The following is a 19,486-nucleotide window of genomic DNA, read 5'->3' as shown; positions in this document are numbered from 1 at the left end:
CCGTTGACATCCTGGGTCCCGACCATAACACGGCCAAGGCTGTCCTCTCGTGCCACATCTGAAACAGGTTCACGTGGTAAATCTGTTGGGGTTTCCGTCTCCCCGGTTGCCGTATGCGGTAATTAACAGGTACCCAACTTCTTGATCACCTCGTATGGCCCGTGCCATGTTGCCAGGAACTTACTTTTGGCCGTAGGGATTAAGAACAACACCCTGTCTCCCACTTGGAATTCTCGGGGCTGGGCTCCCCGATTGTAGACCTGGGCTTGGGCTTCTCCATGTTTCCTCACGACTGGCCATAAGGCTGTCATCTGCTCCCTCATCTGCTCCCTCACGTGCCCTACCACGCTGCGAAATGGGGTCAGTTGGGCTTGCCACACCTCCTTGGCGAGGTCCAGTAGGCTGCGTGGCCTCCTCCCGCAGAGGAGTTCGAAAGGGGAAAACCCAGTGGAGGACTGGGGTACTCGGATTGAGAACATTAGGTGGGGATGTAGCTGGTCCCAGTTCTTCCTGTCCTGCTCGATGACCTTCCGCAGCATTTGTTTGAGCATTTTATTGAAGCGCTCGACGAGCCCATCCATCTGCGGGTAAAAGATGGAGGTCCGGATCTGCTTGAGCTGCAGTGGAGCAGAAAACTCTTTCATTAGGTGGGACATAAACTCAGCACCTTGGTCTGTCAGGATCTCGTTCGGGATGTCCACCCGGCTAAAAAGGTGGAAAATCTCCCGGGCGATTCCCTTGGATACCGCCGCTCGTAGGGGAATGGCCTCGGGATACCGGGTGGCATAATCTACTATCACCAGGATGCACCGGTGTCCTCGTGCTGTTTTTACCAGGGGTCCCACTATATCAATGGCGATGCCTTCAAAGGGCACCCCGATGATTGGTAGGGGGACCAGTGGGTTTCGGAAGTGTGCTTTCGGGCAGTTAGTTGACACTCAGGGCAGCTGCGACAGTAGTCTTCCAGGGCCCTCCTCATCCCGGCCAGTGGAACCGGGCGGAGATTCGTTCTTCTCCATTCCCAGGTGTACCCACAACAGGTGGGTGTGGGCCAGCTGAAGAACGTTTCCCACGTACCATTGGGGCAGCAACAATACCTCTCGAAGTTCCCCCTGTTGGCGCGACACCTGATACAAAAGGTTATTCTTGATTTGGAAATGGGGTATCGCCAGTCACTCACCCCCAGAAGTAGCTGTCCATCCACCGCTATCATTTGGGCTGCGGCGGCTTTCAAGTTTGGATCCTCCCACTGGGGCGTCCCAAATTGTCCCCTCAGTTGGCCTCCAGCGGGTGTCTCGACTGGCCCCTCGAAAGAGAGTATGGGGAGGCTGGGCTCCTCTTCCAGTGGTTCTCCAGGGGGGTCGGGTTCTATGGCTCTGGACCCGTAGATACAGGTTGGTTGACCGGTTGCTTCTGGGTCGTCCCCGCTTCCTTCTTTCAGCCGGCTCGTTACTTTTTCTTCAACTCATGCCACCATAGGGCCGCAGAAAATTACATCCCACTAGGAGAGGTACCGGCAACTCTGGTACTGCACCCATCTGGCAGCTCCCTTGTGGCATCATGATGTTGGTCCATACGGTTGGATACCGCTTTGTGTCACCTTGAACACAGGAAATTGACATCTCCCTACCCCTTTCGGACTCCTGGTTCAGCAGGCTCGTGGTTAAGAGCGTAACCATACTTCCGGAGTCTAATATCGCTTCCGTTTCATGTCTGTCAACCTTCAAAGGGACCATGGGTGCAGTTGATTCGTGGTGCGCCCAACAGGAGGTGACATAGTTCACAGCGTGACCCACCTCGCCTCCGGGGCTAGCTGATGGCATTGACTCCTCTCGAGCCGGGCAATTCCAGGCAATATGCCCCCGGGCGCCTCACTCGGTTCGGGGTCCACAGCGGTGGGGCTGTCCTTCCGTCCCCTCGAACGGGTCGCCGACTCATCCCGACTCCCACTCAGCAGGGCCCGATGTGTCTCCACTGCTTCCAGGAGGCCCTCCAAGGTCTAGGGCATGCATAGACTCTCTGCCGTCTTCATGTCGTGGGGTAGCGCACGTAAGAAGCGACCACTTTGTCGAGGATGGAGAGGGTGGATACGTCGGTTAGGAGCCATGCCCTGGTGACGCGCAGTAGGTCGCTCATCTGGGCTCGGGGTGGATGCGTCGGCTACGAACCTCCAGTCGTGGAACAGTTGAGCCCGAAGGGCCGTAGAGCCTGAGTATCACCCGTTTGAGTTCGTCGTAGTTAGCCGCATGTTCGTCGTTCAGGTCCCAATACGGGGCCAGCAGACTTGCCCACTTCAGTGCTGTCCGTTCAAACGTACAGAGATATGTTTCGATGTCATTGTCTTCCGTTAGCTTGATTAAAAACTGGTTCGGATGTGATTCAGGAAACGCTCCTCGTTGCAGCTTCCTGATTTCCTCAACGAGGCAGACGTTTTGTAGTTGCTGTTCCTCCAGTGTTCGTTCCTGAACCTCCTGTTGTGCTTGTTGGGCCCGGACAAACTGAGCTATCAACTCGTCCATGCTGGTGCTGTGTAAACGTCTCACCCTGATCTAACCACGTTATCAGACTTACCCGCATTCTCCACCAATTGTGGCAGACCAGGGGGTTTGGTCAAGTCGTTTATACAGATCAGACACTGACAAAGTAGGATTAGCTCGGTTTCAATGGTGTTTATTTAAATAATAAATCAAAAAGAAAAGGATAGGTCTCCCCCATGAGACCCTCTCCGGGATACCGTCTTCTGGGCTCCGGGTCTTGCTGTATCCTGTCGGGGACAAAAACTCAACTCCCTCCTGTTACCTCTGCAACCGTCCCCAACTATACGGGAGTCCTTTCTTCCCCCACTCTCCCTTCTGGCAGCTTTATGGGACTCGCACAGCTGGTGAAAAATCAGCCCTTGATTACTCACCAACTACCTATCAGCCCCAATTAGTCCTGCCCGGAGAGCCTGTCAATACCTGGCAAGTCCAGCAGATGGAGCTATCTGTAAATGTATATTCCGTCTGTCACCAGGCCTCAACGAGTCTCCCCCTGGTGGCTGACCTGCTATAAGCAACACACCACTATGTAGGAATGCCCTAGATATGACATGAGACACAATGCCATGATAGAGTCACTTAGCCAAGACCTTGGACGCATATACTGTAGAATTAGTCCAATTAGATGATTAAGGTGTGGTAACTATATATTTTGTTTATCTTTTGTTTACGCATGACAGGGTCTAGGGTTTACCGAGAATGGTGTGAAAAACAAAAAAACAGTCCTGTGGACGAAAACAGCTTATTGATGAGAGTCACAAACAGGGTCACAAACAGATAGCAGTAGTGTGCAGAACAGCATCTTGGAATGCACATCTCGTTGGTCCTTGTCACAGATGGGCTATCAACTAAAATCAAGAAGAAGTGGCTTCAGTGGGCACGCGACCATCAACACTGGACATTTGAGGAGTGGAAAAACATTGCCTGGTCCGACGAATCCCAATTCCTGTTGTGTCATGATGGCATAGTCAGGATTTGGCGTAAGCAGCATGAGTCTATGGCCCCATCCTGCCTTGTGTCAACAGTACAGGCTGGTGGGGGTGGCGTATTGGTGCGGGGAATGTTTTCTGGCGCACGTTAGGTCCCTTGATACTAATTGAGCAACATTTTCATGCCCCTAAAAATTAATTAGGGGTTAAGGCAGGTTTTAGACATGGCAATATAAGACATTTCATAACGAAAAAACAGATCCTGTGTCTCACCTGTTAAGTCGTTTGTCTCGTTTGTTACACAATAGCAATACCTTCTTGGAAACATGTTGTCCGCGATACTTCTGAAATTAGAAACTACAAAACAAACTAATAAGAAATGAAAAAGGAACCCTTAGAGAAACAGTTCAGTGTCCATTAAATTTGATTTTACTGATTAAATACTGTACCAACATGCTATCTTTAGCAGACAGTACTTACAGATGTAGGATCTTAATTATATCACCCTGTTGCAGGAGAACATTTGAGGTTTAAAAAGGCTTCTGAAGTTTCTAATTTCCACTTTGAAATTTCAGACTTGATTTCCCCTTATAAAAAATGTATCAACCCCAACAAAAATGTCCATTAGTTATAATTGAAAACAGAAAGAAAAATGCTACACACTGCTGCTCATGCTCCCAGGTGATATTTATTTACAACGTTTGGACTGTTAGATCTTCCTCAGGGATCCATATCCCAGGTGGGGGTGGAAGGTCCTATATATATAGGGGCAGTACTCAGTGATATCACCTCCTGAAACAGGAGGTAAAAAATGTATAACATAGTTTCACAATATTAACATTTAATGTATCAAAATATATGATCATACACAGGGAATATGATCCAGAAAGATTCCCTTTGAAGGGGGGTAAATGCAAGTAATTTACCCACCCCCGCACAATACAAAGATTTCAGATCAAGGGCCTGATTACTTGCATGTCCACCAATGTTATTTGCATGTTGAAATATCCTTGATGTCTGTCTTACATAGGGAAAATACATAGAAGCTTTAAGACACAAATCAGTGAGCACCGCAGAAATATACAGACAAAAATCCAGTTGCTGCTCATTTTGTACAAGTTGGACATCTTATTAGTTCTCTGAGAGACATTGGAATAGAAATGGTCAAGATTTTTTTATTTAACAATTGGACGACGCTGGGCAAATTGTGCACCACAATGGCAGATGTGATACAGCCAGATATGATGCAGCCTGGATTTGAACCAGGGACTGTAGTCCCTCAGTGCCTTAGACTGCTGCACCACCCGGGAGCCCAAAGATGCCCCGCTTGGGAGGGGACATTGAGAGGACATTTCTTCAAAGGGAATCTTTGTGGATCCATAGGCTCAACACACTGTCTCCTTTTGGCCTTAATAAGGAGTTTGACTTGAAACCGTTTATTATAGTTTCAATATGTCTAAATTGCGTATTTTTTAAATCCTAATTGAATATTGTATGTGTATGTATATTACTGTAAATATTGATCACATTTCCTGTGTATGATCATATATTTTGATACATTGATTGTTAATATTGTGAAACTACGTTATAAATGTTTTACCTCCTGTTTCAGGAAGTGATGTCACTGAGTACTGCCCCTATATATAGGACCTTCCACCCCCACCTGGGATATGGATGCCTGATGATGACCTAAGGGTCGAAACGTTATTGTAAATAAATATCACCTGGGAGCATGAGCAGCAGTGTGCGGCATTTTCCTTTCTGTTTTTCATGAGCTTTCCTACAACTCCAGCACCTGTGGAAAGTACCTGGATGTGCATATGTTCTTCAGCTTTTGTACATTAATTATAATCCAGATAATAATTCACATTTTCCTGCTGTAGCAAACTGGCTAAAATTAAGATCCTACACCTACAGTGCCTTGCGAAAGTATTCGGCCCCTTTGAACTTTGCGACCTTTTGCCACATTTCAGGCTTCAAACATAAAGATATAAAACTGTATTTTTTTGTGAAGAATCAACAACAAGTGGGACACAATCATGAAGTGGAACGACATTTATTGGATATTTCAAACTTTTTTAACAAATCAAAAACGGAAAAATTGGGCGTGCAAAATTATTCAGCCCCTTTACTTTCAGTGCAGCAAACTCTCTCCAGAAGTTCAGTGAGGATCTCTGAATGATCCAATGTTGACCTAAATGACTAATGATGACAAATACAATCCACCTGTGTGTAATCAAGTCTCCGTAAAAATGCACCTGCACTGTGATAGTCTCAGAGGTCCGTTAAAAGCGCAGAGAGCATCATGAAGAACAAGGAACACACCAGGCAGGTCCGAGATACTGTTGTTAAGAAGTTTAAAGACGGATTTGGATACAAAAAGATTTCCCAAGCTTTAAACATCCCAAGGAGCACTGTGCAAGCGATAATATTGAAATGGAAGGAGTATCAGACCACTGCAAATCTACCAAGACCTGGCCGTCCCTCTAAACTTTCAGCTCATACAAGGAGAAGACTGATCAGAGATGCAGCCAAGAGGCCCATGATCACTCTGGATGAACTGCAGAGATCTACAGCTGAGGTGGGAGACTCTGTCCATAGGACAACAATCAGTCGTATATTGCACAAATCTGGCCTTTATGGAAGAGTGGCAAGAAGAAAGCCATTTCTTAAAGATATCCATAAAAAGTGTTGTTTAAAGTTTGCCAAAAGCCACCTGGGAGACACACCAAACATGTGGAAGAAGGTGCTCTGGTCAGATGAAACCAAAACTGAACATTTTGGCAACAATGCAAAACGTTATGTTTGGCGTAAAAGCAACACAGCTGAACACACCATCCCCACTGTCAAACATGGTGGTGGCAGCATCATGGTTTGGGCCTGCTTTTCTTCAGCAGGGACAGGGAAGATGGTTAAAATTGATGGGAAGATGGATGGAGCGAAATACAGGACCATTCTGGAAGAAAACCTGATGGAGTCTGCAAAAGACCTGAGACTGGGATGGAGATTTGTCTTCCAACAAGACAATGATCCAAAACATAAAGCAAAATCTACAATGGAATGGTTCAAAAATAAACATATCCAGGTGTTAGAATGGCCAAGTCAAAGTCCAGACCTGAATCCAATCGAGAATCTGTGGAAAGAACTGAAAACTGCTGTTCACAAATGCTCTCCATCCAACCTCACTGAGCTCGAGCTGTTTTGCAAGGAGGAATGGGAAAAAATGTCAGTCTCTCGATGTGCAAAACTGATAGAGACATACCCCAAGCGACTTACAGCTGTAATCGCAGCAAAAGGTGGCGCTACAAAGTATTAACTTAAGGGGGCTGAATAATTTTGCACGCCCAATTTTTCAGTTTTTGATTTGTTAAAAAAGTTTGAAATATCCAATAAATGTCGTTCCACTTCATGATTGTGTCCCACTTATTGTTGATTCTTCACAAAAAAATACAGTTTTATATCTTTATGTTTGAAGCCTGAAATGTGGCAAAAGGTCGCAAAGTTCAAGGGGGCCGAATACTTTCGCAATGCACTGTATATATGTGTTAGTAATAAGTTTGTGCTACAGGATGATTTTTTCCCCCTTTTAAATAAGTTTTATATCATCAGCTTAATCTGAGGCGATGGGGTTCAAATACTTAAAAAATCGATTCAAATACTTTATCTCTGTCTGGTTGAGCTTGCCTGGCTTAAAAACATATAGAGAAGTGGAAAAAACTACAAACGCTTTGACTTGATTTTTAGTATTTGAAACCCAGGTCTGTGTTCTACTACAGCTATCATTTAGCATTACTTACTATATTTTATTAAATTAAAGATGAATATTGTGTTATTCAATAGACTATAGTTGACATGATGTGCTAAGTTAATTAGGCAAACATGATACTGATTGACAGTATGTCGAATCATGACAGGTCTTGTGTTTGGAAAACACTGCCATTCAAAATGTCACACTCATTTACCGTTTACCTACACCCAGTGCGAAAACACTTATAGCTAATTTCTTAGCTTAGAAATCAGAGCTTGAACACCATATATAGAAACTGTTCAGAGGAGAATCTGGTCAAATTGCTGCAAAGAAACCACTAGTAAAAGGACCAATAAGAAGAAGAGACTTGCTTGGGCAAAGAAACACGAGCAATGGACATACATTTTTCCCGCCTTGCATTTCTGTTTATAGTGTAAATATATACTGAATATGCATACATACTGTATATATTTCTGCACATACATGTACATGTGAGTGTTATGACAAAAGACACAAGATAGTAGTGTATTACATTTGTCACATCTGTGTGTAGTTGGCGTGTATAAGAGCTAATCATTTGATGGTTTGTGTGTAGTGTTTTGATGCAAAAACACAATTTTGAGAAGAGTTTAAATGGTTTTTAATTACGTGTTTGGTTTTGCAAGAGATGTGTGACGTTTTGCATGTTGTGTGTGTGTTTTGGGGTTTTGTGTGTAGATTCTAGAGAAAATGAGCCATAGTTTCAGAAATCATGTGTAAGCAATTGTCAAAAACTGTAATCAATGTTTAACTCATATAACTTTTTTTTATGTATGATTTTTCACAGCGCAATCCTTACGGTGAGTCACGAAGCAAAACGTTTGATAACGCCTGCTGTAGAGTACAACAGTAAGTTCATTTTTCAGGCAATTACTATTAAGAACTACAAGAGTGAACTTTGACCATAAGAGCTGGCCAGTAAGAAGAGCTATGTACAGTCAGTGTAACAAATCAGATTAGAATCCATCACCTTAGCACGCGGGCGCACACACACAGCTGTTCTACCTATCTAAGGGCAAGCCATTTACAACATGCCTGGCAAGGAGACTGCAGCAACCAACATGCACTTGCAATATAAAACCCTAACAGACACATCAGAGCTACAGGTGGGGGAGATGGATAATGGTTACTGGTTGTTGAAGTCATAAATGATGTGGTTGTTTACTGTTATAGACCAGTAGAGTGAGCTTGTGAAGAGCCAGGGAGCTGTGTGAGGTCACACTCAACAAAGAGAAGAGCTGACTTGAGCCTAGAGTGGGAGAGACAAATCGATAAAGATTAAAGGGGAAGTTCCGTATTTTACAACTTCATGTTAGATGCTTCATCACCCTGAAAGTAGTCTTTAAGGGCAGCTGAGCTAAAAAAAAAAAACTTCTCTGGTTGAAAATGGCCTATGTTGCATCAATATTAGTCAGAAACATTGATTCTATTGTAAGATTTTTTTTTTTTAAACTACAAATGCATCCAACAAAGCTTGATGTAGCCATGCTAGAAATATGGGACCAAAAACTTTTGAATACTTTATTTATAATAATCTTTAGGTGTATCAATAATTTGGACCCCTACCTTTTTGAGAAAAAAAGTGTTTGAATTATTTATTTTGATAAAGTCATTATTGCTCATCTTTATCAAGGGTGTCAATAATTTCGGACCCCACTATAACAAACATAACACACCCACAAGACACATATTTCATTTTTCTTAATGAGCAGCAGAAAAGCCCAGGAAAAATCAGTGAGTTCAGCTGCCCTTAAAAAACATTGCATGGTTTCCCTTATCACTTCCATTGATTGTTAGCTAGCTGTGGCTAAAGTTAGTTGAAGTTTATCATATATGCATAGTCACTATAACTATGCACTCATGTACATACTACCTCAATTGGGCCGACCAACCACTGCTCCCACCCACACATTGGCTAACCGGGCTATCTGCATTGTGTCCCACCACCCGCCAACCCCTCTTTTACGCTACTGCTACTCTCTGTTCATCATATATGCATAGTCACTTTAACCATATCTACATGTACATACTACCTCAATCAGCCCGACTATATAGCCTGTCTTTTTATTTGTTTGTTTTTATTTCTTTACCTACCTATTGTTCACCTAATGCCTTTTTTGCACTATTGGTTAGAGCCTGTAAGTAAGCATTTCACCATAAGGTCTACTACACCTGTTGTATTCGGCGCAAGTGACAAGTACACTTTGATTTGATTTGAAGTTGCTGTTTAAAGAAAAACAAAACATTGATTACAGTTTCTCTTGGCCCATAGACTACTTTCAGGGTGAGGAATGTTGTAACTTCTTGTAAAAGAAACACTAATGAAACGCTGCTCTTCATAAACTAATCTTGGGTTTATTTAAGTTAACCGGAGCCATAAAAATCTTTGAGGTGGAATCTTCCAGACTCCTACTGAGGTGTGTAGGCTGCATGTTCACAGTTGAAATTACATCATGATGAGACAACTGCTTTAAAAATGAATTGCATTTTGGTGACTTACCTAATTGTGTTGAATGAATTAACGTATTGACCAAGGGAGTGAGATCTATGGAAGTTGGATCAATATACTCTGCCGGGATTTCTGGGAAGGCAGGGAGAACAATATTGTTAATGTGAGTAGATACAGTTTACTTATGAAACTCCAATATGGCAATGCCCAAAATGTATCACAGATTAAACTGTATTGCATGTTCATTGCTTTTCTGAAGCAAAACAAGACCAAATGTCTTTAAAGTAAACCACTTTATAAGTATGTAATAGTAGTGAAAAATCAACCAATATGTGAACCCTAAAAAAAAGTCTGACCAATAATTTTAACTTTACTGTTTTAAAATTGTTCCAGAGATCAACTATTTCGGTGATGCTTTTTTTGAATTGTACATCATTATGGTGTCATATTATTGTCATAATGTCACTGACTTTCCTAGTTAAATTAAGGTTAAATAAAAACATTTAAGAAAATAAATGTGGGTGTGTAACATGTCATGTCATAACAACTACCATAGCTGTTTCTGATGCATAGCAAATAAGCCATGTCACTTGACATTCAGTGATACAAGATGTCATGACATCTTATGACATTTGTTTTGTCATGTTTATAACAATATTAAGATGAACAGTTCAAATAATTTGTATTTTATTTAGTATACACACATCAGAACATAATGGAGGCTTGTTTTTGGAAGTGCACGGTACCTGTCGATGCTAGAAGATCCCTCTTATATATTTCCTCCTGGTTGCCATGTCTTTGAGCTGCATGTACATGATATGCAAAGTAAAATCTGATCATTACATCACCGAGCTGTCTGTTTAAACTAATAGCACACACTTCGGACACCCATGCATACACCACAAGACATGCCACTAGAGGTCTCTTCACAGTCCCCAAGTCCAGAACAGGCTATGGGAGATGCACAGTACTACGTAGAGCCATGGCTACATATCAACATTATAGTTTTAACCATGTTTTGAGGCTATACACTGTTTGTTTGTTTACATTTACTTTGTTTACAACATTGGAGTAAAACAAGCTTATATTTTGGGTTCTGATGGGGTACGACAGTTGCGATAAGCTCATGAGGCATTTCTAAGTTATATTCTTTAAGAATCAATTTGAACATATAATTAATTTACAAGTAAAAAATGTATGTAGTTACTGCAGATTGCCCCTTTTCATTTTCTCGCAATAAAAGTCTCATGTCAAAGTGAAATATAATCTTGAAATAATATTATCATCTTCATTTTCCATTCATAATTTACATGATTGACAATGACAACAGCAATGTTACAATATCTAACATGAAAAAATGACCTTACTGCTAAGAATACTGTAAACATGTTGAGTGGCAAGAATAACAAAACAACAAGGCCATCTAGATGGAATTCAAGGTATAGGATTAGAGTTCAGTTATACTTCTCTTCTATCACCTACCTATATGAAAGAAGACTAGGAGGAGCAGAATAGCTACACATGTCCTGAGACACAGCTTTGAGTGTTTCCTTGATGCCCAAAAGCCTGCCATCATATGTGAACACCCCACTACAAAAACACAAAACAAGACATGCTAGAGCTGCTTACAGGGCATCTCAACCTAAAGTTAAATGGCTTACCTCATCAAGGGTATATTGTTATGCAAAACCAACATTTTTCCATGTATCACAACATTATGATGTCACAGGAAGATTTTTTCCCCCTCCCCATTGCAGTCAGTGATATTCAACTCTCATAAGAACGAGATAAAGCTCCATTTTGGGAAACAAAACAGATTATATAGCGATACAAAAAAGTAGTCTGGTTATTTTTTACAACTGCTACAGATACTAAATAAACTAATCTCGTCCCCAGGCTCAATTCAACAGAGAGAGCGACAGCTGGTAGACATTATACATAAACCCCCAAAATATTTTTTCTCGCTACAAGAGTGTCAGTGACATTGGCTTAAGTGATGTAATGTGTTAGAGGTTCATTTCCCAAAGACGTTGTAGTTATGTGGTATGTTATTTCTCTGTCCATAATCATGAGGCACAGTTATAAATTGGTATTTGTCGGACAGTTTTCTGTGGGTAAACAAACAAATGTGTCAAATGAAGCCCTTTGCTGCTTTATAAGTGACATAAGTCATGGTTCTTATTATAAACCACTGGAGAGAATGCTCAATGTCCTTGTACATCTTTGTAATCACCGATTTTCAAGGCGGTAACAGCAATGACACAAAACTGAGGGACACACGTTATACTAGTAAAACATTTGTATTTTAATAGCCTTCTTAGTTTTTATTGATACATACAATATATTAAATACTTCTAATATTCAAAATAATAGATGTCTCTAAAACCCCAAAACATGTCACTACAACTCTACATATCACCACCGGGACAAGACAATTTGCTTAAACTAAGCACTTTAAATAATGCATAAACATAATGTTTTGTAGTTTAACAGACTTGCATTATGTTTTATCATTGATAAAAAGCTCAATATAAACAAAAACATGTATGATGTGTAACTATTTGTCATTAAAAAAAAGAACGAGAACACCCCATGTCCCAGCCAGGGGCATAAAGAGAAATATAAGATGAAAACAACCTTGATTTTCATGATCCATGGTTAAACAACAATTTTTCAGCTGGAGTTGATTTTTTCTAGTATCATAATTTTTTAAACACGTCCCATCATTTCTAGTCTCTCTTAACAACATAAAGATCTTACCTCTGAATCCTGAGCCTGAATTCAGCCACACAAGTCACCCAACAACATCCAACTCCAATGGACATGTAAATAGCTGTAATAAACTGCTGGCATGTCATATGAGACCCGGTGGTGGCGGTGGGAAGAGGAGTTTGAATAGGAGTCTTTAATGATGGTGGAACGGTGGGCACTCCGGTTACGGTAGCACTCACCGGTAATTAACAGATGGTCGAAATAAACCTTGGGTGCTATGGGACACGGGTGAGGGCCTGGGAAAGACTTCTCATGGGAGAAGCCCAGGTAGCTTACTGCCTTGTAAAAGTTTCTGTCATGCAGTACTCAAACTATTTACCGCAAAAAGCAGTTAAACCTGATGTTGAACCTTTGCTTAACAAGTAACATACACAGAACAAAAATATAAACACAACATAACAACATGAGCTGAAATAAAAATCCCAGACATTTTCCATACGCACAAAAACCTTTTGTGCACAAATTTGTTTTACATCCCTGTTTGTGAGCATTTTTCCTTTGCCAATATAATTAATCCACCTGACAGGTGTGGTATATCAAAACTAAATGACCATTACAGAGGTGCACCTTCCCAGATAGCCAAAATATCCCCCTGCTTGCTATTTTCCGCTAGTGCTATGCCCAAGGCTATACATCTGTACCGCCAATGGGCGAGTGGTTTGCAGTTCAAGACATGATTTGCATCTCTGGCAGGTAACCCCCATTCAGAGAACTGCTATTAGCCCTCGGCAGACCGATTTTGCATTTCTGGCGGACAGCTATAATAAGCCCTAGGCAAGCCATTTAGCCATTATTTAGAATTTCTCTAATCTCAAATCAGCTTGCCAGCTTCCAGCTAGCCACAGCCAGCCAGAGGCTGTAAACTTTTTGTTTTTTTATAAATACTTTACATTTGTTGTGATTTTAATTCAATGTAATTTTTTGGGCCAATTTAAAAACACAATACAACCACACGTGGACCAAATCCGTTTACAATCACTGCTGATGACACAAAAATAGTTTCATTTCCAGTTTTAGTGGATCAGTGCTATATTGCTTATGCCGAAAAAAAGCCTACATTTTTACCATTCATTTAATAGAAGCTACTATATATTTCACGTTCCTTCTAGCAATAAATGACACTCACTAAACCGCCTCACCCACTTGAAGAAAAGTGTTGATCACAATGGCCATTAGGTGGCAGCACCTCTTAAATCCCCTAGAAGAAGCGGAAAAGTCTCAACAGGTTCTTCGTAGCTACCATCCTCCATTGTCGTCACTAGTTACTACAGCCACAAAGTCATAAAACCTGCCATTTCAAAAAAAACATCTATTTTAATAAATCAATATCAGTCAATCTTTTTTTTCAGTGATTATTTTTTTCCATCAACCATTCCATCCCATCTTGAACTTCTTACCGGCCCGGCACTAGGACGGGGGAGGCTGCTGTGGCTGTAGAGGCAGAGGCAGAGGCGGCTGCACGTGCAGTGCTGCCAACTTAGCGACTTTGTCGCTATATTTAGCGATTATTCAGACCACTCTAGTGACATATTTTCTAAAAGCGACTAGCGACAAATCTAGCGACTTCTTCTGGTGTTATTGGAGACTTTTGGAGACTCTGACATGAAAGCACGTATTGTTCTTACTCTTCTCAATGAGCAGCGGGTGCTCTGTCCCAAAGCACTCACAGGCAGCAGAGCAGTCCCTCCCAGCTGCAATCAGAGCAGGAGATGCTCATCCGTCCGCGTCAAGACTGCAAATGAATCACGCATGCGGGAAGCCGCCGCTGGCTGATCCCACCCTGGCTTACATTTAAAAAAAACTATTAACCTGAATTAGGGCCAGACTAGTTACCATAATTTTCTCACATTGCCATTGACAGTTTTTTCTATTGTCTCTTTTTGGTCCATTTAGATTGTTAATGTAGATTGTATGCAAAAAAAAATGTAAAAAATGTTATGGTTAAAAATGTCAATGTTTTACTGTAACTTGTTGTAGGCTCCTAAGTGGACCATAAGGTTAAAAACCAAACCAAATTAAGAATAAATAAATAAATAAAGTATTAAAAAAATTAAAAAATAAGTAACTCCGCCAGAGTGTCTCTTTTGGGTCACTTTTGCCAGTCCCAAGCCCGGATAAAGGAGGAGGGTTGGAATTGTGACATAAAAAAAAAACAAGAATCAACAGAAGAAAGTCAATTTCTGGTTCTAAACATATTTAGGGTGTTTTTTACTCACTTTCTGTCTCACCCATGTTAGTGTTTAAATACTGGAGAGTTGGGACCAAATCACGGACGCTGGACAGAGTGGATTTCAGTTGTAACAAAAGACAGTTTTAATGAGTCAAAGATATCCTGTCCCGCAGTTTTACGTGCACGGATCTAGTTCACATAACTCGGCAAGGAGTCAGGTGAAAAAGAGACCTTATACATAGGTTACATTAATTTTTATTCATAGAATAAAGTAGGTGGAGTCTTGTCGTTTCGGTCTTCTTGACTGGTCGGAGGGTTGGAGGCGGGCCTTGCTCTAGCCAGAGCGGGCCCCATTGGTGCACAGCAAAAGTCCTTTGCTCTTGGGACCGGCCAGTAGAGGGAGATGAGATGTGTGTTTATACAAGGAGATATTTGTGTGTCTGGAAATCTGATACAGGAGAGCAGAGGGGGTTGTGAAAGAAGAGAACAGAGGGGGTCAGTCTTATGGCTGGGTGTATGTGTTCTTACGATGGAATGTCTTTGTTTATATGAGCTATGTGTATGAATATTTATATAACAAATCCCCCTCTTCACATCTATTAGACGTGAAAACTATAGTGCAATGGTGGTGGTTGCATTCGTGGGTATACATACATAAGGTGGTGCTTCTAACCTTGTCTGGTGTGCATGGTGGGTCTGTAGGTGTAGTGCTACGTTTGGGACGGGAGTGATTGGAGGGAGTGATATCAGGAATGGAGTTAGGGACATGTGTAGGGGTTGGTGTACGTGATGTGGCAGGGTGAAATAGTTGTTCAATTAACCATGTGAAAGTCCTAGGGTTACTCCAAATATCAGTAGGAATATCACAAATAAGGGACCAGATATCCCTAACTGGGCGAGGTTCCCTTCTCAGGGGAGGCGGAGTTTGATGCCGCATCACCTGAGGAAGGAGTGTCTTCATTTGGAATCGAATTTAGGCCGCTCAAATCAGCTCTGACTTCAGTCAGTGTTCTAGAAGGAATTGGGGCTGGGGTGCAATGTGTAAGGTGGTGCCAAGGTGCGCCTGATTTACCTTTGACCTGGACTGAGTGTGAAGTAACCTCCTTCACTTCGTACGGTCCAGTCCACCTGGGTTCCAGCCACTTTCTCTTGTGGACTTTAACCCTCACCCAGTCACCAACCTTTACCTTCAGTAGTGGCGTGTCCCCCGGCAGCTCCCCCTCCTGGACCTTGTGAACCTGGGTAGAGAGTGCTGCAGAGAGAACCGTCAGTTTTTTCACATAATTAGACATTACAATTTGTTGTACATCAAGGGCGGGCATATGACCTCCCTCCCTTGGTGGACCATGCATGACTCTACCAGTCATTATCCCATGAGGCACATACTTTAGCTATCTTAGCTTTTGCTTTTGGTTTGACGTTCCACCAGATTTTGGGATTGGGGCCTGTACTTAGATCCAAATCTGTGGGTTATGCCAAATCTTTCTTCCAACTGTCTCAGGTGTTAGTTACTGTAATGTGAGCCATTTGTCAAATTTGATTTGTCTTGGGATGCCATACCTGGGTATTAGTTTGGTTTGTAGCCACTTAAAGACTGACCTAGCATCCTCCCCTTTTGTTGGTATTGCCTCTACTCATTTGGAGAACCTATCTACTATAACTAGGAGATAGCGTTTGCCTTTAGATAAATTGTCGGGGCCCATGTCGGTGTAGTCTATACTAATGTCCTGAAAACATGCATTAGGTACTAAGTATGAGCCCATTGGTGTTCGATGTGGTTTCTTAGGGTTGTGTCTGTCACAAACATTGCATTTGTCAAAAAAATAAATCATTGTCATAAAATAAGTCAGTCATATTTTTTATGTGAGGGTGCCACCAGATGTGCGAGGCCTTTTGGAGGGTCTTTAGTTTGCCTCCGTGTGTGGGGCCATGTGCTTCTCATAAAAGTTCTGGGTCCATCAGTGTGGCCTGCTTCATGGGCATGGGCTGAGTCTGTATAGATATTCACAGTCTTTCCTTTTCCTCTGATGAGGGCCTGCGTCAATCCGATGATTTCAGCTAATTTGGGCCGATGCTGGTTGAGGGATGATGGCTGATTGAAGGGTGACATCACGAGGTGAGCTGTTTTTTCAATAGCTTTTGCTACTGCAGCAACGTATCTGGAGCATGTTGACTGTCCTACCTCAATGTGGTCAAGTTTGAAGAGTAGTACATCAAGACCCTTCTCTCCCCCTCTTGTTTCTGGAATAGGATGGATGAGGTGAATCCTTCCCTTTCAGAAACATCCAAATGGAACTTGTTCTTGTAGTCAGGTGCAGTCAGAGCTGCTGCCGCTGATAGATCTGTTTTCAGGAGTGCTATGGCTGTTGATGCTTCAGCCATCCAGGCCAGGGGTGCATGGAGGTTCCTTGATCGTAGGATGACCGGTGCTGCCACCCCCTCTGGGCCACACACAATGGTACAACACCTGATAGGTGGGGTCAGGTGCATCATGTCTTCGTCCCAGTCTGCAGTGTAGAGGCAGTCATCAGTTTCTGTTGCAATGAGTGTGCAATGGATCTCAGCTTGGGGAGTCTTATGGGTGCAGAGTGTAGATTTGAGCTTTCAGTTGGTTGAACTTAAACTGGATGTGAGGGGTGGCAGGCCCTGTGGGTAGGCATTTTAGCCAGTACACTTCTTGGGTTTCAGACAGTGTGGGCATTGGCAGGAGTGGCATCCTCATCATTATTACTGGGCGATCAGGTGTTGAAGTGGGAGGGTTGGTGGATACTTCCACTCCACTTTCAGTAGTATGTGAGGGAACTTGATAGTAGAATAGGTGCATCCTGTGTCTACCAGGAACTGATGGTGGACACCCTCAACTTCGCACATCATTGTTGGTTCAGTGTGCTGTTGAAAGTGTTTTCTCACTCTCCTGCCGTGGGTGGTGGGCATCTTTTATGGCCAGGGCATGGTGTTCCCTGCCATGCCTTGGAACTGTGGTTGGTTGTAATCTTGCTGCTCCTGCTGCATGTGGCTAGATTCTGGGTGGTTGTATGCTGGCTGTTGCTGAGGTCCTGGGTGGTTGTAGTGAAAAGGGGGTGGTCCTCCTCTTCCTCTCCATTGCAGTTGGTGCGGGGAGAGTGGTTTCGTGCAATATCTGGCATAGTGACCGGAAATTCTGCAGTTATAACACTGGTAGTTTCCCTTTCTGGGTTGTCCAGTGTAGGGACCTCGTTGAGCCCATTGTGGCTGTTGTTGTTGCATGATATACTGCTGTGGGGGAGGGTATTGGGGTGGTTGGGCCCCCCTAGTGGCAGTGAGTGAGGCTGCCTGCTGTTGGATCATCTGAGAGACAGTCTGGGCCACTATTTGGGAGATGTCTGTTTTGGTTCCTGGCTCCTTCATTTATTCCGCCACCATCTGTTTCTTAGGTTTTTCTCCTTGTTGTGCTTCCTTCAATTGGAGTTTCAGGAGTTGTACCTGGAGGGACTGCACCTGGCTCTCAGCACCCCCTCTTTCCTTGTTGTGCTGGGTCACATGGTGGTGCACATGCGTATTGAATTGGGTCAGAGGAAGTGCAATCAACCCTACCGTTCCTCTGAGTTTGGTTTTAACATCTCCAGGACACCCGTTGACCACCATTTCCTTCCACATGCTGAGTGTGGTATCAGTGTGATCGAATGGTTCTTCGTGGACCGATCTCCATGTGGTCATAGCCCTGTCCAGGTATGCTGCAGGTTGCTCACCTGGGTTGATTGTAAAGGAGGATAAGGTGGCATGGTTTCTTTCTGTAGGGTATGCTCTCCGTAGAACTTCCCATAATCTGGTACGGAAGTGGTCTATGGGCAGTGTTGGGGCCCGCCATCCAAGGTCAGCTGCTGTCATGAGGGCCTCCATGGTTCCGTGGTCGGTGGCTCTTGCTAGAAGTGCTTTCATGTCTCCTAGGCAGAGTTGCAGGCCTGACGTAAGTGTCTGCAGTTGAAGTAGCCACGCTGAAGCTCCTCCATGTAGGCTAGGCATCTGTCCCATCAGTGTTGTTAAATCAGTCATTTTCCAGGGCTGGTACTCCACAGTGTGGGCATCACCTGGTGTCGGTCGCAGGGGGTACTGTCCTGCCATCTCCTGCTCTCGCTCTCTTCTATCAGCAATTCTGGAGGACCGACGGAGTGTTTCGGACCCCATTGATTCGGTAACTTTGGTTACTATTCCTCTCATTATGCCTTCCACACGGTAGGCTCCCTCTCTGTTGTTCTCTTGGTTAGCTATTAGCTCCCTGAGTTCCTTAGCTCAAGCTATTGATGATTTCAGCAGCTCCTGCATCTTAGTCACGTTTGGAGCTCCCATCGGAGCTGGGGTGAGCACCATGTCAATTTCTTCTTCGTTTTCGATATCCATGTTCTGATGACAGTCCTCCCTATCCGTCTGTTAGAAGTGGTTTGAATCTAATCTTGTTTGTAGGTGTCCTCTGGTTCCAGAGGTGAGAGAGTTCACAGAGGAGCATTGCGGCCTCCGTTCCTGGGGGAGGCCTCCTGCTCCTGGAATCCCAGTTTCGAACTGTTCACATACCATATGGCCACCTGTTATCCCCAGTGGCATTTCCCCTTTTAACTCCCCATGGTGTATTCTCAGAACTGGAGCCTGTATTGTGGGAGGTGCCCTGGGCAGGAATGGCTTGTGTGACGGGCTCCGGTGATTTTGTCCCTTTGAGTATGGCGGGGGCTGAACTGCCTCCATTGTCAATTGTGGATATAGTGAGAGAGAAACGGCCACAGGGGGAGCCGTGGGCAAGTTCTCAGGCGGAGCTTTAACATCCCCCGACGCCACAATAGCCACGCACATCATGTCTGGTGTGTTTTTGGG

The 19,486-nt window shown here is 43.4% G+C and overlaps 1 protein-coding gene across 1 annotated transcript in view; it reads right to left on the bottom strand.

The window, feature by feature from the left end:
- The window catches only part of hhla1 (HHLA1 neighbor of OC90), a 78,321-nt gene extending 67,043 nt beyond the window's left edge, over positions 1-11,278 (bottom strand). Inside the window, exons 1-5 of the mRNA XM_090190098.1 lie at positions 11,185-11,278; positions 10,449-10,511; positions 9,754-9,834; positions 8,419-8,502; positions 3,740-3,823 (exon numbers count right to left, since the gene is read on the bottom strand). Of these exons, the coding sequence (XP_090046224.1) occupies positions 3,740-3,823; positions 8,419-8,502; positions 9,754-9,834; positions 10,449-10,511; positions 11,185-11,278 (406 nt within the window). The remainder of the gene's footprint in view (positions 1-3,739; positions 3,824-8,418; positions 8,503-9,753; positions 9,835-10,448; positions 10,512-11,184) is intronic.
- Between the last annotated feature and the right edge of the window lie 8,208 nt (positions 11,279-19,486).

This window comes from Oncorhynchus mykiss, chromosome 11 (genome assembly GCF_057628025.1).
Source record: "Oncorhynchus mykiss isolate SJ-2025 chromosome 11, ASM5762802v1, whole genome shotgun sequence".
Classification (NCBI taxonomy): Eukaryota; Metazoa; Chordata; class Actinopteri; order Salmoniformes; family Salmonidae; genus Oncorhynchus; species Oncorhynchus mykiss.
The sequence above is the reverse complement of the archived record's forward strand: the minus strand, read 5'-3'. Positions and strand labels throughout refer to the sequence as shown.